At 37.8% G+C, this 22948-nt stretch overlaps 3 protein-coding genes across 4 annotated transcripts in view; 1 reads left to right on the forward strand and 2 right to left on the reverse strand.

The window, feature by feature from the left end:
- Positions 1-391: 391 nt before the first annotated feature.
- On the reverse strand, positions 392-3477 carry LOC105215162 (serine/threonine-protein phosphatase 4 catalytic subunit). Its single transcript, XM_011188945.3, has 3 exons — positions 3211-3477; positions 1786-2844; positions 392-1710 (listed from the first exon to the last, which is right to left on the reverse strand). The coding sequence occupies exons 2-3, from the start codon at positions 2577-2579 to the stop codon at positions 1581-1583; spliced, it is 924 nt and encodes a 307-aa protein (XP_011187247.1). The 5' UTR covers positions 2580-2844; positions 3211-3477; the 3' UTR covers positions 392-1580.
- A 2030-nt stretch (positions 3478-5507) lies between these two features.
- Flo-2 (flotillin-2) overlaps positions 5508-22948 on the forward strand; it is a 248883-nt gene continuing 231442 nt past the window's right edge. The window contains exons 1-2 of one of the 2 annotated variants that reach the window (XM_054230604.1): positions 5508-5662; positions 6384-6610. In XM_054230604.1, the coding sequence (XP_054086579.1) occupies positions 6562-6610 (49 nt within the window). In that variant the 5' untranslated portion in view covers positions 5508-5662; positions 6384-6561. Of the gene's footprint in view, positions 5663-6164; positions 6182-6383; positions 6611-22948 lie in introns of those variants that run through there. The other variant, XM_054230605.1, reaches the window with a different exon arrangement.
- On the reverse strand, positions 18474-21051 carry LOC105215200 (glucose dehydrogenase [FAD, quinone]-like). The gene is made up of 2 exons (XM_011189002.3): positions 20825-21051; positions 18474-20764 (listed from the first exon to the last, which is right to left on the reverse strand). Exons 1-2 carry the CDS (start codon positions 20949-20951, stop codon positions 19029-19031), a joined length of 1863 nt encoding a protein of 620 aa, XP_011187304.2. The 5' UTR covers positions 20952-21051; the 3' UTR covers positions 18474-19028.

Raw genomic sequence — 22948 nt, forward strand, 5'->3', positions numbered from 1 at the left:
TGAATATGTTTATTAGAAAAACGACGGTATAATGGTTGTCTTTACGTAGATTCGTTGTTGCTATTTTCAAATATCTTTTCTCATTTCTCTTGTGAAGCACTAAATTGCATTCCGTGGCATTGCAGAAGAACAACTTCAATTAAGAAAATAGAATTGATTTGTAATGATATCTGCAGCGACAGAAAACATACGGTTAGATGATATAGTTGACATTCCTTGGCCGAATAAAAATCCGAGTCAGTTCAGATTGCCAAATTTTTCTTTCGTTTAAAGACTTGAGTAGGATACCGAAATTATACCAATAATAAATATGCTACGCTCTCCCGATTACATAGAAGTGCGGAAGAACGATAAGTCCCAACAGTCTTCAGCAATTAAAAAGAAACAGCAATTTGATCTCATTTCTTATGCCTATTTAAATTTATTTCATATATTTTTACGTTTGCGTTTACTTTAGTTTACTCGTGTTCACATTATAATAAAATCAACTGTATAATTACAATCTTCGGGTCTTGATACATTTAATTGTAAGTGTTTTATTTGCGGTCCGGCGTCAGTAAACATTTCTATTGATTTTTATGCACATAACGATTTGATTTTGAATTTTTTGTTTCACTTTTCCAATGGATATTCAATGCAGGAAAAACAAAGTGACTCGTGAGCAAAAATGCCACTAACAAGACCGCGAATTACTTGGTGATGAAACACAAACTGCACTGCGCCAATTGTTACAATTTTAAAACTCAATTAACAAAATTGTAATATACAGTTCCATTTAATTTCGGTTATTGTTTATAAAAAATTTCAATTATTCTGCGCCCGATATTGTTATTTATATTTTTGGCGTATTTGGCGCTGAATAGAAAAAACGTTGCTTCCAGCAAGAAGTGAGACAAAATACGAGCTGTGGCAGTTACTATGTGTCTATATTTAGGTTTATTTTCTTTCACTAAACATCCGACGTAGTTTCTCGAGTTTTTTTTTTTTTTTGTTTCATCAATTTACAATATATTTAAGATTTTACTTTACTATACGTATTAATGCTTATTTAAAAATGATATAAGGTTTATGAAAATTACTATTATTCTCGTACGACTTTCAGCAATACATTCTTTTTTTGTTATATTACGGAACTCTGTAGCAATCGCGAACAATTTGTTCCTTGTATATTCTAGTGGAGTGATCTGAAACTGACACCATTTTAACTAACCGTGGGTGCGCGCAAACGTTGCACATATTGATTTTTTTGAAAAACTTGCACACACTCTCGGGCATAACACGGGCAGTTCTTTGAATTTTGTTGTAAAAATGTATGATCAAGTGGTAAATTTGCGTTGGTAAATAAAACAGGAGATTTTTGTTCTAACATAAGAAGTACGCACAAATAACTTAAAATAAAATAGGCTAAAGGAAGTAAAAATACTAACAAAATGTTGCTAGTGGTTTTCTAAACAGCTCCAAAAATTTGATTGATATTCCCTCCAGTGCAATATCGTATTTACGTTTCTCTGCATCAGTTAGTCCGCAAAATGTCAATTTGAGTTGCTGTCCAGTTAATTGATCAGTTTGCCTTTACGTTTTTAGAGGAAATAATCGGCTTGTGGTTTTTTAGATGGTATACCCCTGCTTTCCTGAGGCGCGGCTTCAAAGATAACGAAGTCTCGATGCAGGTACTCATTTAATTCCAAAATTGCTGCCACATTTCCACATCTGCAAAACACATACGCATAAATTACAAGTTTATATATGTAAACATATAAAAATTATTTAATTCAAATCGCATACCTATAACAGTAGTTCGGCGCTGACCAAACAGTCAGAACAGTCTCATTAAAATGCCACTTGAATCCCTCCATGACCAGTTGATGGGCGCGGCAGATCATATCAATGTCGTTGGTACGGTTAAATTGTGACACCACATCGGAACCAAATAAATAGCCAGCGCCGCGTGGCGAAACACCCCAACCCGTCTGATCTTCAGGATCACTCCATAATAAATCGCACATGGGTCCGTCATGCGGTACCTCTTGTTTGCGATCAATCGTTCTTATTTGATCTAAATACTGTATTGATGGCGAGAGGCCACCATGCACGCAGAATATCTTTCCGTCAATAATAGCAGATAAACTGAGATAGTCAAAGATTTCGGTACAATAGCGCCAAACAGCCGTCGAACCGTATTTACGCAAACATTCGTCATAGAATCCGTAGACTTGTGTGATTTGGCGTGATTCGTGATTGCCGCGTATCAATGTGATGCGATCTGGATAACGTACTTTAAGCGCTAATAACAGCAAAAATGTTTCGACACTGTAGTAACCTCGATCAACGAAATCACCCATGAACAGATAGTTTTTTTCGGGTACATCGCCACCAACTTTAAACAATTCTTTAAGATCATAAAACTGTCCATGTATATCACCACACACTGTTACTGGCGAATCAACACGCTGTACATTACCCTCTTCAACGAGTATTTCGCGCGCTTTGGCGCATAGTGCTTTCACTTCATTCTCTCGGATTATTTCACAGCGTTTCAACTGCTCAATCTGGCGATCCAAATCGCTATAATCGGTCATACTGTTGCTGCTGGAGGCTGGATATGAGTAATTAGTTACTGATGCCGCTGTTGAACTGAGGCTGCGGTTGCTGCTATTACGACTGCTCGCTGCGGAGGAGGAGTCTGTCAAGTTGTGTGAAGTTTTGACGGTGATCTTGTGGCGTTTTTATGTAGCAAGTACAAAAAATTGGAAGTGGCTTGGTATTGGTCGCGTTTCACAGTTGGGCAGTAGACATGTGTTTCAAAAGCTATGCAGCCAAGTGCTGCTCCGGTTTATGCAACTTCTATAAGAAATAATATAGTTAGTTGTGAAGTGAAAGTTGAATTACACACTATTTGGAACTAAGATTAATTATTGCTTTTATGATATATAAATTGATTTCAAATAGTAATAGTAAGGTTTATAAAGTATTGTATATAAACTAATTATAATGTAATGCATTACAAATAAACCTATAGATTTATTGTGTACTGTACGATTTAATATTTCAATTTTACTGTAACATAACTTTTACTGTAACACAATTACTATAAGCACAATTACATTAAACATTATAACCCCTTGAAGGTACCTACTTCGAAACCGACCTCGAAAACAACAGAAGTCCATGAGCCCATTTGTGTTTTCTCAATTTACATTTATTGCTTACCTATTGTTGGTATATTTTGCAGCGGCTGTCTCACGTTTTCCAACGATTTTCCTTTGCGGAAGAAATTATGTTGCACACAGTCCTACACCCTCCACTCAAAACGCAAACAATGCAGTGTAATTTAACTGCAATTGTTTAATGTTTTTAATACTTTTAAATATTTTGTAATTATTTATTATTGTAAATGTTATAAGAATACGTTTGGTTACTGTCCACAATCATGAAAAATCACCGCGCTTGTTGGCTTCTTTCGCCAAACAAGTGCTGCCAGATGCTTGGACATTATAACAAATTACCTGCGTAATTACTAACTTTGATATTAACAACGTGCTTATCTTAATATTAGTTCAACGTAAAAAAATAGAATTATTAAAAATGGTTATCAGTGTTGCTGTTCTTGATTATGTATTACATTGAGTCATAACATTAATAATAAAAGCAGATATGGTAACTATTTTCTTTTTCTCTTGCCTTTGTTTTCGCATTTTTCGATATCGAATAACATATTTCCATTTTGACGCTGCCATACGAAATTAATCGAATAATTAATGTGAAGCCAGTCAGTCACGTAGCAAATTGCCAAAGAAAAACAGATGTCTCTATTTATCGTCGATGATGAGCTTAATGTGAATCATTATTTTAAATATTTATATTTTGTTGTTGAGTTGTACCCTTTTAGAAATATTTTACAATTAATTTGTAAAAAATGTACTACCGTTGGTAACTCACCTGCAAGTCAGCTTTCGACAAACTAATCGAAACTCTTCTGTGCTTATTTACATTCATCTCTTTCTTACATATGGGTAGAGTACGTTGTTACGTGAGTAGGTATAACATTCATGCAAATTTGTATCGTGTTTTGATTTCGGTAGTTGACAGTTTTACTAGGTTTTGCAAATTGAAGTGCTGAACACACAGACGACGACACGACACGACGTAGCGACGGCTAATCACAAATGTCGCTTTGAAGTCAGCGTCTGAACACTTTGAAGACGGCAGCGACATATCAAACAGCAATTTCATTGTTGCCTTACTAACATCTTTCACTTCAATAAAATTTACATATTTAGTTTAAAGTGAAATTATTTACGCAAAAAATGTAAAAATTGTCGATTTATTTATTTTATATAATCGATTCTTATTATAAATGATATATCAAAGTTATTTTACGTTTCTGCTGACAAAATAACGTCATACTTGTGAGAACTTTGAATAATTTTACATTTCACATGTTAGTGGCAGCTCTACAGCGGCCATTGTCGTCGGCAAAATTAGAAACATTTCTAATTTGGCGACAACGACAACTACAAGCCTGTTGTCGCGTAGTCGTGCTGTTGTCAAAAAATCTGTGCCCATAAAAACGCGTGTATTTTAATATTTGACAGATGTCGCTCGTCGCTTGTCGTCTTCTATGTGTTCAGCACATGAATATATATATGCGGAAATATGTTTTTCAAAAATAAATTTCAATTTCTCTTTAGTCAAAAGAAACAGAACTACGCTTAGTTGTCCTCGACGATTTTGAGTCTCTTTACTTTCGTACGGGAATTTGTAACCCAGGCATTAAATAAAATAATTCTTAATCAGGATTAGTGCAATCCTTTGCTAAATGATAAAGATGTCTTGAATATCAGAGTTTTCTGTTTTTTGAATGGTTCAGGCAAAGAATAAAAAAAATAAATGCAAATACTTAAATTTACCGGCCAATATCCGTAGCAATATTCAGTTTGACTGAATTTTCTATGTCTGTTTCGATTTCGATTCGATAGACAATTCTATATTCAATGATACACTTTGGACAACACAAAACATGAATTTGACATTCGATCAACAGAGAGGGTCGAATGGAACTCACAATAGACGAATATGTTTAAAATTTGAATTATTTTGCAAATTCAATGAATGATACAAAGATGATCAGATTTTCCTTAAAATGTTTACCTTTAATGACGTCTTTGCTGTCAAACGTGAATCAAAAAAGTTACGCCTTACAACTTTGATTTCTATTGAAGTAATACGAAAAGTAAATTATCAGTAATTCTCGGAAAAACGTTTCAATACATGTAAATAAAAAATAAAATACAGTTTTCAAAAATAATTTTAATTAAATTCGAATTTAACACTATTTTGTGAAGCGACCTTGAGACGTTCTAAAAGTAATCCAGTTTTTTTTACTTTCAATTAAACCAGCGTTTGCATTTGGCAGTCCTGTGTGTGGATTGTATTCGATGACGTCATGGACGGAGCGGTTAATTTTCTCAGGCGCGCCATCCACAAACGCGTCTGTGTGAGTTGCAGTCGAGAGTTGAGTTAAGATTGTGCGGTCGTGTGGTCGTCTTTTACGTACATTTGTGTGCTGAGAGTGTAAATTGTTGGTTAAAAAGCAAAAGTAGGGAAAAAAACGTATCAAAATAGTTAAGCAAAAAGTAAACTACTGAAAAAAGCTGAAAAAGTAAGTGTTACCGGTTTATAAGCTGAATGTGATAAGAAAATTGTAAGGCGCAGCAACGCAGCCAAGGAAAGCGTAATGAAAACAAAACAAACGCAAAGTGGTTGGATTCTACGATTTCCAATTAGAATTTTTAATGAATTTGTTGTTTTTTTCTTACGCTAAATAAGCAATAGGTTGTAATCTTACGCCGTACAAATGACTTTGTGAATGATATTTAGTCGATAAATGGCGTCAATTTGCATTTCTTAATTGAAATTTTTTTGAGGCCATCAGTTAATAACATGTTCCAATTAATACATATTGCAAAAAACAAGGCGATGTATGGGATGACGTAGTACTATACATATATCGTCGAAACACCCAACACCCTAAATATTTGTTGTTCTTGTTTGCTTGTACATACGTATGTATGTATGTGTTTAATACTTTCGAGTGCCTCTGAGTTGAATTTTTATTTAATCAACTTAATGCGGTGCGCTAAAACGATGTGAGCGGTTCTTGATATTTTTTTTACTAATTGTATGTGTTAGTGCATTTAGACAAAAATAATTTTATCTGTACGCTTTTGCGAGAACAGTCTTTGTGCTAATAAAACAAATAAGATATATTTATATTAATATTTCGCCACAATAGACTATTTGTTAAAATCAATTTGCTTACATAAATTTAATATGCTGTGTGTTATACTTATTATTTATAATTTTTATATTTTTCTGTTTAGGTTTCCCTTTTTTCCCACCGTGTAAAATCATTGTGAAATAGTGTCAGTGCATATAGAAAGTGTGTATATTTGTGCATTAAAATTATAGAATTTAAATAAAACAAAACCAAAAAATCAAAATACAATACAACTAATTTACTAAAACAGTAAAGGATTCAGCAATCAGCAAAAAGCCAAGATGGGTAACATTCATACGACTGGACCAAATGAGGCGTTAATTGTTTCAGGTGAGTTTAGTAGCATTCCTAACATTACTCAAGACATTTAAGCAAGTAGTATATGATTTACACTACACGTTACCCAAAATGTTGCTACCTTCTGCGAATTTTATTGAATTGAGACCGGCTTTTCCTAAATTTGCATGTACAAATCACATTGACTAAATCAAAATACCAGTGTATATGTACAATACATTCTAAAAAAGTTTTATAAAACGGAAATGTGTAGCACAGCCCGCCTGGCAACATGTGTTTGATGTGAAAGCACGGATGGAACCGAAAACGTCTGAACATTAATACATATAAATTTATGTACGCTGCCGCATATTTCAAAAAAATAAAAATAAATAATGCAAAAAAATCGATAAGTTGCCGAGAAACTTTGCGCTCCTCATTTGTTGCTTTTTACCGTTTCAACTTTAACTTTTTGAACATGCCGGCATAAATACAAATACAATCGTATTACCACAGGCATGTGTACGAGGCTCGTATCTTGTGCAAATGCTTTAGTACAATATATAGTATAAAATATTTACTTCTAACAGAATTTGTTTTTATGTTTTTATGAAAACATCTGATTGAGAAGGTTGCATCGGTGTAGACATGTGCATTTTTACTAGTTTTATTTTTTACTGTTTTCTATGTATGTATGTATGTATGTATGTATGACTTTTTCCATGAATGTGACTAATAGTAAGATAAGTGCTAGAATATTGTATACGTATTTCTTACTTCTTACTATTGTGGGGATTTTATTACAAATAATTGATATTTTAAATAAATACAGTAAAACCCACAAAATTTAACCCATATGCATATTTCATCACAAATTAGCTAATTATTGATGAATGCTACCGCTACACCAACAGTTACAGTCATGTAGTGAAATATTTATATATGGATGTTTGTTTATTTGTTTGTGTTCACACCTTGTAGCTTATAGCGTTTAGTTATGATTTGTTAACCAGTTCTCGTCCGCTTATCTTATCCGCAGCGTACTAATTTATGTACTTACCGAGCCATGGTGTGCTTGCTTGCCGATATAATTATATCAATAAAACTATTAATAATCTATTGTACGGTCAATAGCGTAATCCAGATTTCATTTACACAAAGCTTTATTGGCACTCATAATAGTGGTTTATTTCATGCTTATAATATTTATGATATTTGTGGATCAACAAGCGAACAATAATTTAATAATAACTATAGTGGTGTACTTTCAGTTGCGTTCGAAATCGGTTAAAATCTTAGTGGTGTGTGATAGAAGTGTACGAAAAATTAAAAAAAAATTTTAAAATATCGGTTGTTGTTGTTGTTGTAGCGGTTATCTATCCCTGCCTGAAAAGAAGATCATAAGTCTAGTTGTCGTCGAAATCATCTAACGGGAGGCCCAGGAAACGTGCTGTTTCGACAGGGTTGGACCAAAGGGAAAGGGGTGTTAGATGAGTAGGGTTCATTGAGCATACAAAGAGGTGGTTAGAGTCATGCGGGGACTCGTTGCATGCGGGACATGTATTTTGTATGTCGGGGTTCAGTCTGGATAAGTAGGAGTTTAATCTGTTACAATATCCAGATCGAAGTTGCGCAAGGGACACTCTGGTTTCCCGTGGCAACTCGAGCTCTTCGTCTGCTATAGGTGGTGGTTTGATTCCAAGGACGCCATTCACTGGAACGGAGTCAATGAAGGTGTTGATAGCTCCACTGTGAATGGCGTTTAGAGCGTGTTTTTTTAAATATCGGTGATGCTAGTTCGCTTATTTTTATAACTTATGATACATAACATAACATTGTGCTGTCCATTATCTAAGAAAAGTGCTGTTACTGACCAAAACGCATGTATAGAAACGAACTCGATTCGTCAAAGAGCACTTAAATCGACCCACAACCAAAGAGCCCAACATTTTATGGTCGGACGAGTAGAACATTTTCATGTGTGTCGTAAGGGGATCATAAAAACACCAAATATCATCCGAAGTACCCAAAGAAAACTGTTAACAGTATGTAGGCTCAAACATTATGGTGTAGGCGTTTTTCATCGGCAAGGCTTAGGTTCTATTGATATTATTAAAAAACAACTGGTGCCTTATAGGTTCAACTAATGAGGGATATCATGTGAACATAAGCCAGTGTTGAAATGCTGTTTGTTGTTTATTAGAAAATAGTTTGAAGAAAATAACACCGATATATGTACATATACTATAAGTCCCATTTTGTTAAAACCTTATAAAAAGTGTTTATAATTTGCCATACTGCTAAACCGTTTTATTATGCACAGTTTTCTAAATTTATTTAATAATTTTTTCAAAATGAGTTAATCCATGCAATTTTTTTGTGGTTTTTATTGTTTAATGTTGAGTACATTTTGGAAAATAACGAAAAAAAATTTTGTCAAAGCGATTAAACACACTTTTTTTATTATTTTGCTTCCAAAAGTGCTCTTTACTCTATACAATTGTTTTTGAGGTTATGGCAGAGTAATGTCTTCAAAATTGTCATCGAAGTTATCCAAAACACATTGCTATAATTGAAAACCTAACGCTGCTTGTCAAATGCAATATCATTTAGTACACCCCCAACGAAAACCAAACCATGCAACAACAATATGGTAACAATTTCGCCAACGTGTTAGTAACCGAAACAAGTTGGATACAAAACGTTCGCTACCAAATAGGCTCAATGCCGCAAGGCTTTGCCAAGGTACAGCAATGAAATAGTACAATAATCGCTACAAAGTTAGAAGGGTCATAAGATCGTGTACATACAATGAAGATGAACAACAACAAAACAGCGCTATGTATAACAGTGCATTCACCTAAAATACGCCGGTGGCTGTAACTACATAACTGGCACACACGACAACTGAGGGTTGAAAACCTTTTGAAGTCAAGCCAAAACGGTGAATCGCAAGCGAATGGTTCTTTCGCAGAGAATACAACAAAAAAAAAAATCACGCAGCCACAATAAGACAAAGAGATGAAGCAAGTGAATGCGGTACTTTCGAATATGATTTGGTATTTTGTAAACAAAAATACCCGATATTGTAAGACGAAATATGAGTAACTTTCTCTATAAGCCGTGTGTGTCTATGGCGCCAGAAAAGATTGCGCGACGTGGTTGTGCTCGCAGTGGGGTGGTTTGCTAATTTGTGGATTGTCTGGCCCTCATACACGCGTAGGCCAATGCAGATAATGTTCATCACCGCTGCTCATTATCAATATGCCTACTGTCTGCTGAGAAATATATGCATGTGTTTGTAGTAAGTGGTATCTTCCAAAGAGGCTGTGTCATAAATACGACAATGCAAGGGTTGTGGCAGACTCTCCTCAGTCTGTGTCTTTTTTTTAAGAGAATGTGATATCAATAACATGAGCTAATAATATCCATGAATGGTGTAGTGTGCGTATCGTTATTTGAGTGAAATATAATACGGACGACAAAAGTCGTTGTTACATAATGGACATGACATCATTTGTATTTTTGACAACTCTGTCATTCATCTCCACATCTTATGTAAATATGTAATAAATATAATCAACGGTCCATTAGGTTGTCCGAGCCGTTAGGTTGATCGGGACAGCTGACACACTCTAAAGATATTAGAAAAATTAGTGAGACGTTCACGTATAATTCGGTACGCCAAACCGCTGTGAAAAGTGGGCACTTCGCGAGCTTTGGATGAACATGGATCTAACATCCCATCCCACTGAATGCAGAATTTGGAAATCCGCAACATGTCATACATCCTAGGAAACATGGAACTTTGCATGAATTTTCCCACTTTTTCTTGTGGATCTGGTAAATACCTATCTTTTACTGTTTTCAGACTACAAAAGCAAGCTCACTTGAATGGTGAAGATACAATCGCCTAGATAAGACCGAAGATCGCTACAATCGTTTCAACGCCCTCGTTTTGGCCAATTAAATACATATGTCTGGTATGTTCTTCATACAGTCCTCATACAATGCCAGACCAATCTATCTAGCCACATAAGCTGATGAAAATCTGCACTAAGCTTGGTTGAATAGATCACTCGAGTAGAGAAAGCTAATTATTCAGACTCACTCGTGTCACAATAAATCTTATACATTAAAAAGAGTTTTTTTTTAGAACAACACCCCTGAAATCCTTGCAAACATTTATGAATAAAGAATTAGTTAATTATCACTAATATTTATTAGTTTTCACTTTATTTTATAATAACGCTTTACGACTTCAAGGGTAGTTGTGATCCTGTTCTATCATGTCAGCTGCTTTCTCTGCAATCATATTCACCGCTGCATTAGGATGTCCCGTTGGAATCTCTGTAATTATGCCGGCCTCCACCACATGCAACTGTTGAACACCATAAAACCTTAATATTTCCAATGATCAATTGGTAACACCAAGTGAAGCCAGGTCCTTCTCCACCTGGTCCTTCCATCGGAGTGGAGGTCTCCCTCTTCCTCGGCTTCCACCCGCGGGTACTGCAGCGAGCACTTTCAGAGCTAGATAATTTTCGTCCATTCGAACAACATGACCTAGTCAGCGTAGCCGCTGTCTTTTTATTCGCTGAGCTATGTCAATGTCGTCGTATAAATTGTACAGCTCAACGTTCCATCGTCCGCGGTATTCGCCGTTGCTTAAGGAACCATAAATCTTCCGGAAAACCTTTCTTTCGAAAACTCCTAGTGTCGCCTCATCAGATGTTGACATCGTCCACGCTTCTGCACCATAAAGTAGGACTTTGTTGGTCGATAGAGAACTTTACTTTTCAATTGCCTACTCAGTCCAAAGTAGCACCTGTTGGCAAGAGTGATTCTACGTTGGATTTCCAGGCTGACATTGTTATTGCTGGTTCCCAGATGGGTGAAATTATCTACAATTTCAAAGTAATGACTGTCAACAGTGACGTGGGAGCCAAGACGCGAATTCGCTGACTGTTTGTTTGATGACAGGAGATATTTGCTCTTATCCAGGCTGGAAAAAGCTGAACTAACGGCCCGGTGTTGTTTCCAATAATATCAATATCATCGGCGTACGCCAGTAGCTGTAGACCCTTATAGAACATTGTACCTTCTCTGTTTTGCGGCTGCGGCTCGTACAATTTTTTTATAGCATCAGGTTAAAGAAGTCACACGATAGCGAGTCACCTTGTCTCGGAATATTTTAAACAATTTAACTTCTGTAGTAGCATATCTGTTGAATTTGCACTCTAAAATTTGGACGTACATATATTCACTTGGAAAAATTCACAGTTTGAATTGCCAAATACAAAAATAATAGCAAAACGGACAAAAAAAAAGGAAACGATACTTTGGTAAAAAAGTAGTAGTAATAATATCCGTGAAAAAATTAAGTTTCAAAGAGACTGAAATACCTTCATTGAAATTATTAATTTTTGGTTAGAACTTATTTCTGCATTGGCCGCCTTCGACCGCGCTTTAAAAAAATAACCCTGGTTGAAATCCGAATATTTAAAAAAACGAATTTAAAAGAAAGTATAGTCATACTGGGAATAGGAGAACGTTTTATTTTCCAACATGACAACGCCCCGTGGCACATAACAGAAATTGTGAAGCTGTGGTTGTTGTGTAATATTCCAAAACAACTTCAATACCTCCACATTCACCTGACCTAAACTCTATAAAAATCACTTATTGGAAGTACTAGAGAAAATAATTAGGTAGTGTACTATGACCAGCAAGGGAATGCTTAAGGACACACTTAAAGAAAAATGGCTTTAAGTCCGAAAACCACACCTAAACTAGTTGGGTCAATGAAAAACCGCCTATTTAAAGGCATTGAATGATATCAACGTCTATTTAATGATTGAATATATGCATGTATATATAATAATTTTTAACCTTTTAACCCTCATCCTTGAAGAGAACGTAGACTTTTTCTGCCTTTTATATTTAATGTGAAATGTTAAAACTTAGCATTTATTTTCGATGTTACGTAATGTTTTTCAACATTGATAACCTGGGCATCTTATTTGTGTACTTATTGTATAATTGAAGTAATACGAATTTGTAGACGACCTTTGCGCAATCTTCGCACTTAAATACTTAACATCAAGTGCGTAAAAAAATAGAGCAGTTGCATTTTGTCCGTCTCCATTTTGAGTTATACGTTTTTTAACGTTACATTTTACTATTTACCGTTTATTAATGTAGATAAGTACATTTTTATTCGCAAGCTATTGCTTTAAACGGTTATCTTGTAAACGACAATTATAGTATGTCATTTATATCTTATACTCTTATACATATATTTAGAGAACCTGAAAAATTCTTATTGTCTATATACATTATAACACTGCACTAACGCTTACGACTTCAAATGTAGTTGTGGTCCTCTTTAATCATATCGCCTGCTTTCTCAGCTATCATATACACCACTGCGTTGGTATGTGCCGATGGAATCTCTGGCATAATGCTGGCATCCACTACACGTAACTGCTGGACACCATAAACTCGTAATCTTGGATCGACCACAGCCGCTGAATCTGTCGACGGCCCCATTTTGGCTGTGCCCGAGTAGTGGTAAACAGTGAAAGTAAAGTGCCGCACATAGCATTCCCAGTATGCGCGCGATCTGTAAGGAACTTCAGTACAACCGGGCATTACGCTTTCGATCTCGCTCGCATTGATCGCTTTAAATGCGGGTTTTTCTATCAAACTTATTGCTTTCAGCACCCCGCGTACTGCTATATCTAAATCATACGGATCTGCAAAGTAGTTAGCATACAGAAGTGGGTATTCGAAGGGATCACTGCTATTAAGTATTATACGTCCACGGCTCTTGGGTCGCAGTACCATGGGTAATATTACAAAACTATCGCTTGTGATATTAGCGAACAAGGTATTATAGATTTCCCGTCGTATGCCGAAGGAACGAACCAATCCCTGATTATCTACAAAGGAGCCGCCTAACCATTTCCAGATCGGGCCAACCATCTTCTAAGTTTGGTTGCGCTAGATTCCAATAACCAAGCGCTTCCACAGCGCTGGGTACACCTAAAACTCCCTTGCCATCCATATATTGCATTATATTGCTAGTTTCGAATAATTCTATAGGCCTGATAGAGCTCACATTAGTGGTGAATGAAACCGCTGATGCAATGTGATCCTGTAGATTGTAGCCGACGGCTAAATCGGCAATTGGTTCGATACCCACATCGCGTAAATGCTGCGCTGGGCCAATACCGGAGAGCATAAGCAGATGTGGTGTGTTAATAGCGCCGGCACTTAATATCACCTCGCGTTTTGCTCGCACCTCATTTGATTCCTTGTGAGTGCTTAACACCACACCGTACGCGAAATTTGTGTGCCGTTCAATCAACACTTTAGTAACAAATGAGTTTGTTTTCACATGCAAATTGTCACGTGTCGCTTGAATCGGAGATATATAGGCGCTCGCCATTTTGTATTGTAGCCTGCGAATAGGATACACCGGTTTGTATGCGCCCATTAAAGTCACGATACTTCAAACCATCCTCCTGTGCTGCTTGCACAAACGCCGCCGATATTTGTGAACGCCAACTGGGATAATTGATCTTCACTGGTCTTTGACGTCCCACGTATTCACTATCAGCATCAGGTATATCGGAGCCTTCGAGTTTCTGAAAGTATGGCAACACATCGCTGTAGTTCCAACCTTCATTTCCTAGCGCTGCCCAACGATCATAGTCGCGACGATTACCACGTGTGTACATCATGTAGTTGATTGACGATGTGCCGCTTTAAGAGCTCCACGTCGTCATATTCTGCACTTTGTGCATGCGACAGCCGGTTGACATTTGACAGCAGCCAACCAATTAACACAAGTTTCGTCCACATATGAAATTGTTCCGCTGTATTTCTCGTTACACCGTTCTTCCGAAGTTCTTCGTATTTGTGGAACTTTCTGTAAGCCGCGTGTGGTTTCACCACCGATGTTCTGTAGCACTGTTAAAATCGCCCATTGAATGTATATAAACAGTCTAACATTGTAAAGTTTTTATAAATAGCTGAGTATGAACCTAATACCTCCAAAGATTACAGACTTTAATTTATGGTAGACAGTTGTGGAAATGTATTTTATAAGTGTTCTATCGTGCTATTTTGTAATGAATATAAACTAATATTTAATTGTGAGAATTGTGTGTTACATGTTTATATGATTGTGTAAGACCTTACATTAAAGAAACAGAAGTTAATTCTTGGACTATTTTGTTTTTAGTAGCTGTGACAACAATTATTTATTTATTTATACTAGTTAAATAACGGGTGATCCAAGTAGAGGTAATTTTTTAAAAGCCTTTTTTTGACATTATTTTAAGCTCGTGATCACGGCGACATTTGGTTTCACCGAGACAGCGCCACTCCCCACATATCGCATCAATCAATGGATTCACTGGAAGAAAACTTCGGTGAGCAGATAATTTCACGTTTTGGGCCGGTTGATTGATCACCAAGATATTGTGATATCACACCGTTAGACTTTTTCTGTAGGGATATGTAAAGTCTAAAGTCTATGCACATAATTTTGCTTCGATTTAGGTCTTGGAGCAAAACATTACGCGCGTCATTCGCCTGTTACCAGTCGAAATTATCGAACGAGTCATCGGATGGACCATCTGAAAAGTAGCAGCGGCCAACATTTGAAAGAGATAATCTTAAAAAAAAATAAATGTCAAAGAATGTTCTTTCGAATATTAATAAACTCTCTCTTTGATGCTTGAGATATGAAAATATTCGGATATAACGTACCTTTATGACAAATATATAGAAAAAATGAAGTGACAATTTTTGGTTTGCTGTCACTCTTATTTTCTTCTTCTTCTTGACTGGCGTAGACACGCTTACGCGGTTATAGCGCGCCACGTATCCCTCCTTCTGGCAGTTTGGCACCAATTGGTTATACCAAGCGAAGCCAGGTCCCTCTCCACCTGGTCCTTCCATCGGAGTGGAGGTCTTCGTCGGCTTCCACCAGCGGGTACTGCATCAAATACTTTCAGAGATGGAGCACTTTCATCCATTCGAACAACATGACCTAGCCAGCGTAGCCGCTGTTTTTTTATTCGCTGGTCTATGTCTATGTCGTCGAATAACACATACAGCTCATCGTTCCACCGTCTGCGGTATTCGCCGTTGCCAATGTTTAAGGGACCATAAATCTTCCGCAAAACCTTTCTCTCGAAAACTCCTAGTGCCGTCTCATCGGATGTTGACATCGTCCACGCTTCTGCACCGTAAAGTAGGACGGGAATCATGAGAGACTTGTAGAGTTTGGTTTTTGTTCGTCGAGAGAGGACTTTACTTTTCAATTGCCTACTAAGTCCATAGTAGCACCTGTTGGCAAGAGTGCGTTGGATTTCCAGGCTGACATTGTTATTGCTGTTAATGCTGGTTCCCAGGTAGATGAAATTATCTACAACTTCAAAGTTATGACTGTCAACAGTGACGTGGGAGCCAAGACGCGAATGCGCTGACTGTTTGTTTGACGACAGAAGATATTTCGTCTTGTCCTCGTTCACCACCAGACCCATACGCTTCGCTTCCTTATCCAGTCTGGAAAAAGCAGAACTAACGGCGCGGGTGTTGTTTCCAATGATATCTATATCATCGGCGTACGCCAGTAGCTGTACACTCTTATAGAAGATTGTACCTTCTCTATTTAGCTCTGCAGCTCGTATTATTTTCTCCAGCATCAGGTTAAAGAAATCACACGAGAGTGAGTCACCTTGTCTGAAACCTCGTTTGGTATCGAACGGCTCGGAGAGGTCCTTCGCGATCCTGACGGAGCTTTTGGTGTTGCTCAACGTCAGCTTACACAGCCTTATTAGTTTTGCGGGGATACCAAATTCAGACATCGCGGCATAAAGGCAGCTCCTTTTCGTGCTGTCGAAAGCAGCTTTAAAGTCGACAAAGAGATGGTGTGTGTCGATCCTATTTTCACGGGTCTTCTCCAAAATTTGGCGCATGGTGAATATCTGGTCTGTTGTTGATTTTCCAGGCCTAAAGCCACACTGATAAGGTCCAATCAGTTTGTTGACGGTGGGCTTTAGTCTTTCACACAATACGCTCGATAGAACCTTATACGCGATGTTAAGGAGGCTTATTCCACGGTAATTGGCGCAAATGGTGGGGTCGCCCTTTTTGTGTATTGGGCAGAGTACACTGAGATTCCAATCGTCAGGCATGTTTTCTTCCGACCGTATTCTGCAAAGAATACTTATTTTGCGCCCTATAAAAAGAAGTTTAAGAGTGATAAATAACATAAATTAGTTGGCCAACCGAATTGCTCGTTCACCATTGACGGTGTCGTTGACTCCATATTAAATTTCCAAAAAGTATGGATCTCAAATGTTTTGGGTATCTAAAACCACTGCAGACAGTACCATGCAAGAAAACCCTGAGTCTCCTCGAGATTGTTCGTATTCCAAATATTAGTTAACCTCTTTTGAGTGAATCGTGCAAACTTTTCTAAAGTTAATGTCAAATTTTGGCAGCTACAACTTTTACTTCATAACAAAATTTTAAGCCAATCTCAAATAAGTGTTTGTTAAATAAACACTTTTGCCATACTGTTGTAATCCCTTGCTAACAGCATGATTCATTATTCATTTTACACCACTATTAGACCTTAACATATGCTCAAACGTAACATCTATTTTCTATGTTACGTAATGCTTTTAACATTGATAAGCTGAGCATGTTATTTGTGTACTTATTGTTTAATTGAAGTAAGACGAATTTGTAGACGACCTTTGCGCAATCTTGGCACTTAAATCAACATAAATGTGCGTATAAATGTAGAGCAGTTGCATTTTGTCGGTCTTCGCTTTGAGTTATACGTTTTGATGTTTACGTTTTACTATTTACCGTTCATTAAATTAGATAAGTACATTATTATTCGCAAGCTATTGTCTTAATAATTTCAGTGTAATATACTCTTAAATGATTATGATGTGGAATATGAAAATGTTAAATGTAGTAAGTTGTTTGGGTAAACGAAACGTTTGGCAATTATAAGACACATGTAGTTTGCTTTGTTAATTTTTATTTTATTTTACTACTGAGTCGCTTTTGATGGCAGTGTTCTGTTGTTATATCTACAGGTGTTAGAGCGTTCCTAATAGTTCCTTTTCTAGCAAGCGAGAAGAACCCATGCTGAATTAACGCTGCAAATCAAGAAATTCGGCTATTTTAGAAAGATCGGGTACATTAACGACTTGAAACGAAGCGCTAACTCGAAATTTAATATAATATAAGAATTTCTTCACAGTCTTATCAATTATTTCCCCTTTAAAGCTACCTAAGAGTCTAAAACATGACATAAATTGTTATTTATACGGGGTGATCCATTTCACTACTTAAAAACCACGGTTTTAGTGTACACTCTCAGCTACGGCTGCTATATTTTATTCACTACTTGCTGGACGGGATCTATTCGGTCGAATATTATCCAATAATCTCAAGATGGGTGTTGGTGTTGCGAACGAACGTGAATTTTGGTAATATAGTAGAAAATTTGTGAACGTTGTTCATTTGTAAGTATTTCCATGATGAAATTCCAAACATTACTAAACAAAAATATACTGACAACTTGAAACGACTCACGCGTGATCTATTGGCTATTGAAAAAAGTACCTCTACTTGGATCACCCTTTATGTTAGAAAAAATCCCACGAGTAAATTTTCAGTATAATAAAATAGTGAACAATTCGACGTTTTGTTCCAGAGTCAAAAAAATTGCAAGAGTAATAACTGGGCAGCTTTCTATGCAAGCTTTACGGCATATACATTATTCGTGGATCACATAAAATAAAATTTTAATACTTATTTCTCAGAATTTTACATACTTGATTTATGGTATTCTTACGGAAAACTTTATCTGCGATAATTCATTGCTTATACTCATATATATTTGGTTAAATTAAAATATTCTTATTGTCTATATACATTATAATATAAAAATATATATTTTTAATAGCTGCTAATTTGAATGTACAGGTTTTGTGATCTTAAGTTTTGATCCCCACTCATTTACCCTCAAAAAAATCTAATTATTTCTTTCGCTTTGTTAATTAGCTCATTTAATTTTAATGTAAGTTTTTTGGTCATATTTATATGATGCGAGTTCCTTTCACGCGATCTTCACTTGCCGCTTTATGTTGGTTACTCACCCTTTGAAATTTTTTCCAATGATTTATGAACTCATTACATTTAACACGAAACACTGCAAAAACCACAACAAATGACAATTATAGGTCATAATAAAATTCTTACCGAACAGGTTTTGTTTGTATCTTTCAACACCTTGGGAGCGTTAAATATCAATTAAGATATATAATTGAGTCTTAGCATATTATCTTAATCTTACATTTCGCGCGCCTGATAAACTCATATTTGTCAAATGCCGCAATTTGTTTAGCGCAGTTCAACAACTTAATTATTACTACCAAAAATTCGCGTCCCACTCGGCGCGTATTAAATCCGCCGCCTTCTCTCCAATCATAAACGCCGGCGCATTCGTATGTGCCGTTGGCGGGAAGGGTATGATGCTGGTGTCGACGACGCGTAATTTTCGTATGCCATGCACCTTTAACTGCGGATCCACAACTGTGGTCTCATCCGTGGGCGAACCCATGCGGCAGGTGGCCACCTGATGATGCAGCGTATACGATAAAGTGCGTATCGAACAACGCCAATAGTCGTCACTACCGAAGTGGTAATGCTCGCAACCGGGCACAGGTTTGTCATACAAACGCGCACCAATGCGTTGCATAGCGGGTGATTCGCCGATGCGTATGGCGACTTTGATGCCCTCCAAAAGATGTTCGATATCTTCTTCGTTGGAGAAATATTTTGGATCGATGATTGGCCAACGCAGCGGATCGCGATTGTGCAACCACAAGCGTCCCACCGAACGCGGATGAAAGTCCATGATGAGCACGGTAATATGCTCCTGACGTGTTAGCTGTAGCGGCAGGTAGAGTTGATCGTAAAGATCCTGTCGTATATTGCCACCCTCCTTGAGACCGGTACCATCATCGGATGCCATGCCACCCATAACAGTTATCAGCTCGACATCCGGCCAATCGGGTGGTCTTTGTGAGTTAGGTATTTTGACGAAAGCCAAACATTCGACACCGCCTATGCTGGAGAGACGCGTATTTGGATCGCCGAATAAGAATAAACGTTTGATATCACTCAATCTAAGGCTCGTCGGGTATGTCGTTTGTCCGGTCGTATTGGTCAGGAATACAGGACCTATGTGTGACATGTGATCATACAAGCGCTTACCCACAGGCAGTTCTTGTATCACAGGCACACCGATGGCGTTGAGATTGTCTGCCGGTCCAATACCGGACAACATCAGCAGTTGCGGCGAGTTAAAAGCGCCCGCGGACAGAATGACCTCCTTGCGCGCTTTGAAAATGTACTGTTTCTGCTTATGCAGAAACTCAACGCCATAAGCCAACTTTGTATCGGGATCCACGAGTACACGCAAAACGTGCGCAAAAGTGAAAACACTCAAATTCGGTCGCACACGTCGCACCGGTCTTATGAATGCGCGATATGCACTGTGTCGCCAACCATTCTGTGTGGTCGCCTGCACATAGGACACTCCCACCTGTGATTCGCCATTGTAATCGGTGTGCGGATGCCCCGCTTGTTGTGCACCGCGTACAAATGCATGCGCAAATTGTGTACGAAAACCGATATCTTCAACGTTCAAAGGACCCGAATGATTGTGGTAGGGCGACCATTCCAGGCCTGCCAAATGTGCATTCTCGGATTTGAGAAAATACGGCAACACCTCATCATACGACCAACCTTTACTGCCTGCAGCCGCCCAGCTATCGTAATCGCGTCTATTACCACGATTATAGATCATATAATTGATGGAGCTGGTTCCGCCCAAAATCTTGCCACGCGGCAAGGCGCACTCGTTATTATTCATGCCGAAGCAAGCGCGTTTCTGTGGTACCGACTTGTAACCCCAATTCGAGTGTGTGCCTTGCAGAAAGCCAGCCGCAATCGGAATACGATGTGCAATGTTCTCGACGCCGCCTGCCTCGAGCAAAACTACGGACCAGTTCGGATTCTCCGACAGCCGATTGGCGAGCGTACAGCCAGCCGCACCACCACCCACTATGATGAAGTCGTAGGCGGCATTGTGTTGGGGTGCTGTTAAGTGAAAGGGTACTATTTAATAAAGTAGTTATGGTAACGCAGAGCACAACTTACTTGGCGTAATGAATTGTTCAACTACATTCGCGAGTCCCAATTCGAAAACGTTATCCAAAAGCGTATTGGCAGTCGTTGAGTTCAAACAGAGTGCAATAAAAGCAAGCGCTAATCGTATGAATTCCATTGAATTTTACAAACCCAATTATTATTTTTTAATTCGAAAATATTAAAATTTACGTAAACACGCTCGTCGGGCGCATATCAACTTATGGGGGTCAGCATCACGAAGCGTCTTAATTTATAAGTTCATCAAGGAATCTGACGCGCGTGTAGTAAGCGTACGCATGCTTATTTCAATTAGCATTTAATGTTAACAAGCAACACTGCTAAACCAGTTAGCGCTGTTAAGTTACATAGGTTAATCGCTAACAGTGGCTAACAGAGGTTTTAACTGTTAACAATCTGTTTACTTTTTAACGATCAGCTGTGCAGCGCGTGAGCGGGAGAGCGCACACAACGAAGAGCATTGTGCCAAAATCGTTTGAGACCGGCTAAAATTCATTTGTTTACTAAACAAATATGTAACAGCTGCAGATCTTGTCTTCTCGCCTGGCTAGCTAGCACAAGTTTGTTATTCAACTATGCGCCCAGTCAGTCGGTCAGTTTATCTTGCTTTGTTTACAAAGTCCAGAAAACCTGTTTAAACACTTGCACTCAAATATTGAACTTCACACATTTTCTATTTTTGTTCTCGCTTATTGTTTACATTCCATGTATTCAGTAGCCAATTTTCTATTGAACTACTTTTTGGATTGTTAGGTGTTCAACGACCTCCTCTTAATACGTTTACAAACATCCGTGAGGTCAATAAAATTATCTTAATTACCCAAGGTGCCTCATGTTGCGCTTCTCTTTAACTCATTGTACTATTGGATCGTTAGTATCATTCCAGAAAAAACAGAAGAAGGATTGTGGATTTTGTGATCGTCCATGCATTTGTTTCGACCGATTTTTATCTATTTTACTATTTTAAAATTGTCCGATTGTCCTGACCAATGTCAGTATTTGGAGTTGAGGCAGTTCATAAGTATGCGGAATTATTTTCAACATCTAAAGGGCGACCCATTTCGAGGTTCCCTACATTTTTTAAGAAAAGCGAAATTCAAATTCAATGACGAAAGTTTATTATCATTCGAAAGAACATTCTTTGGCATTTATTTTTTGAAGATTATCTCTTTCAAATGTTGGATGCGGCTACGTTTCAGATGGTCCATCATTTGAGTCCAATTTTCGACGAGCATTATAACTGACTGACTCCAAGGCCTGAATCGAAGCGGGATTGTCCGCATAGACTTTCGGCTTTTCATATCCCCACAAGAAAAAGTCTAACAGGTATCATACGATCTTGGTGCACAAATCGACCGAACCAAAACGTGAAATTATCTGCTAACCGAAGTTTTCTCTCAATATTTTTATTGATTGATGCGATATGTGGGGAGAGGCGCCGTCTTGTTGAAACCAAATGTTGTCGAGATTACGAGCTCCAATTTCAGGCAACAGATAGTCGGTTATCTTTTTTCGAAGAAATATGGACTGATGTCACCGGTTCACAAACCACTCAAATTCGTTGTTTTTTCTGGAAAAATGGCAGCTCTTGAATCTCTTCAGGCTGCCCTTCGTTCCAAATGCGGCAATTTTGCCTGTTTACGCTGTACACAATTTTTCTCGTAAACGTCGTATCTTCTTGGAACTTTTCAAGAGCCCATAGAGCTATGTCGCTTAGGTAGGTCGAGCGACTTCAGTTCTTGCACAAGCTGTATTTTGTACGCTTCCAATTTAAGATCTCGACATAAAATGCGCTAAGTCTTTCCATACCTAAGTCCGAGTTGCTGCATACCGCCGAATCGACTCTCCACGGTCTTCGTGTTCTCGGCTACGGCAGATATATTTTCTACACTGCGTGCTGGACGTGGTCTATTCGGTCGAATGTTATTCAATAATAAATGTTGGTTCTCAAGATGGGTGATGGTGTTGCGAATAGTACGCTCAGAAGGCCGATTATGTTGACCATAAGTTGAACAATACTGAACAAAAATAACATGACAGCTTAACACGACTAACGCGGGATCTGTCAAAAAAAGGCCTCTACTTGTCGAAATTCTGGTCGATAGCAGTATTCGG

Source organism: Zeugodacus cucurbitae, chromosome 5 (genome assembly GCF_028554725.1).
Source record: "Zeugodacus cucurbitae isolate PBARC_wt_2022May chromosome 5, idZeuCucr1.2, whole genome shotgun sequence".
In the NCBI taxonomy this organism is placed as follows: domain Eukaryota; kingdom Metazoa; phylum Arthropoda; class Insecta; order Diptera; family Tephritidae; genus Zeugodacus; species Zeugodacus cucurbitae.

Bases quoted from the DNA above. Each gene is read 5' to 3' on its own strand.
- LOC105215200 (XM_011189002.3), bottom strand. From the start codon at position 20,951: ATGGAATTCATACGATTAGCGCTTGCTTTTATTGCACTCTGTTTGAAC. The intron at 20,765-20,824 runs GTAAGTTGTGCT...TTCACTTAACAG, and splicing joins TGAACAATTCATTACGCCAA to CACCCCAACACAATGCCGCC.
- LOC105215162 (XM_011188945.3), bottom strand. From the start codon at position 2,579: ATGACCGATTATAGCGATTTGGATCGCCAGATTGAGCAGTTGAAACGC. The intron at 1,711-1,785 runs GTATGCGATTTG...TGTGTTTTGCAG, and splicing joins GCGCCGAACTACTGTTATAG to ATGTGGAAATGTGGCAGCAA.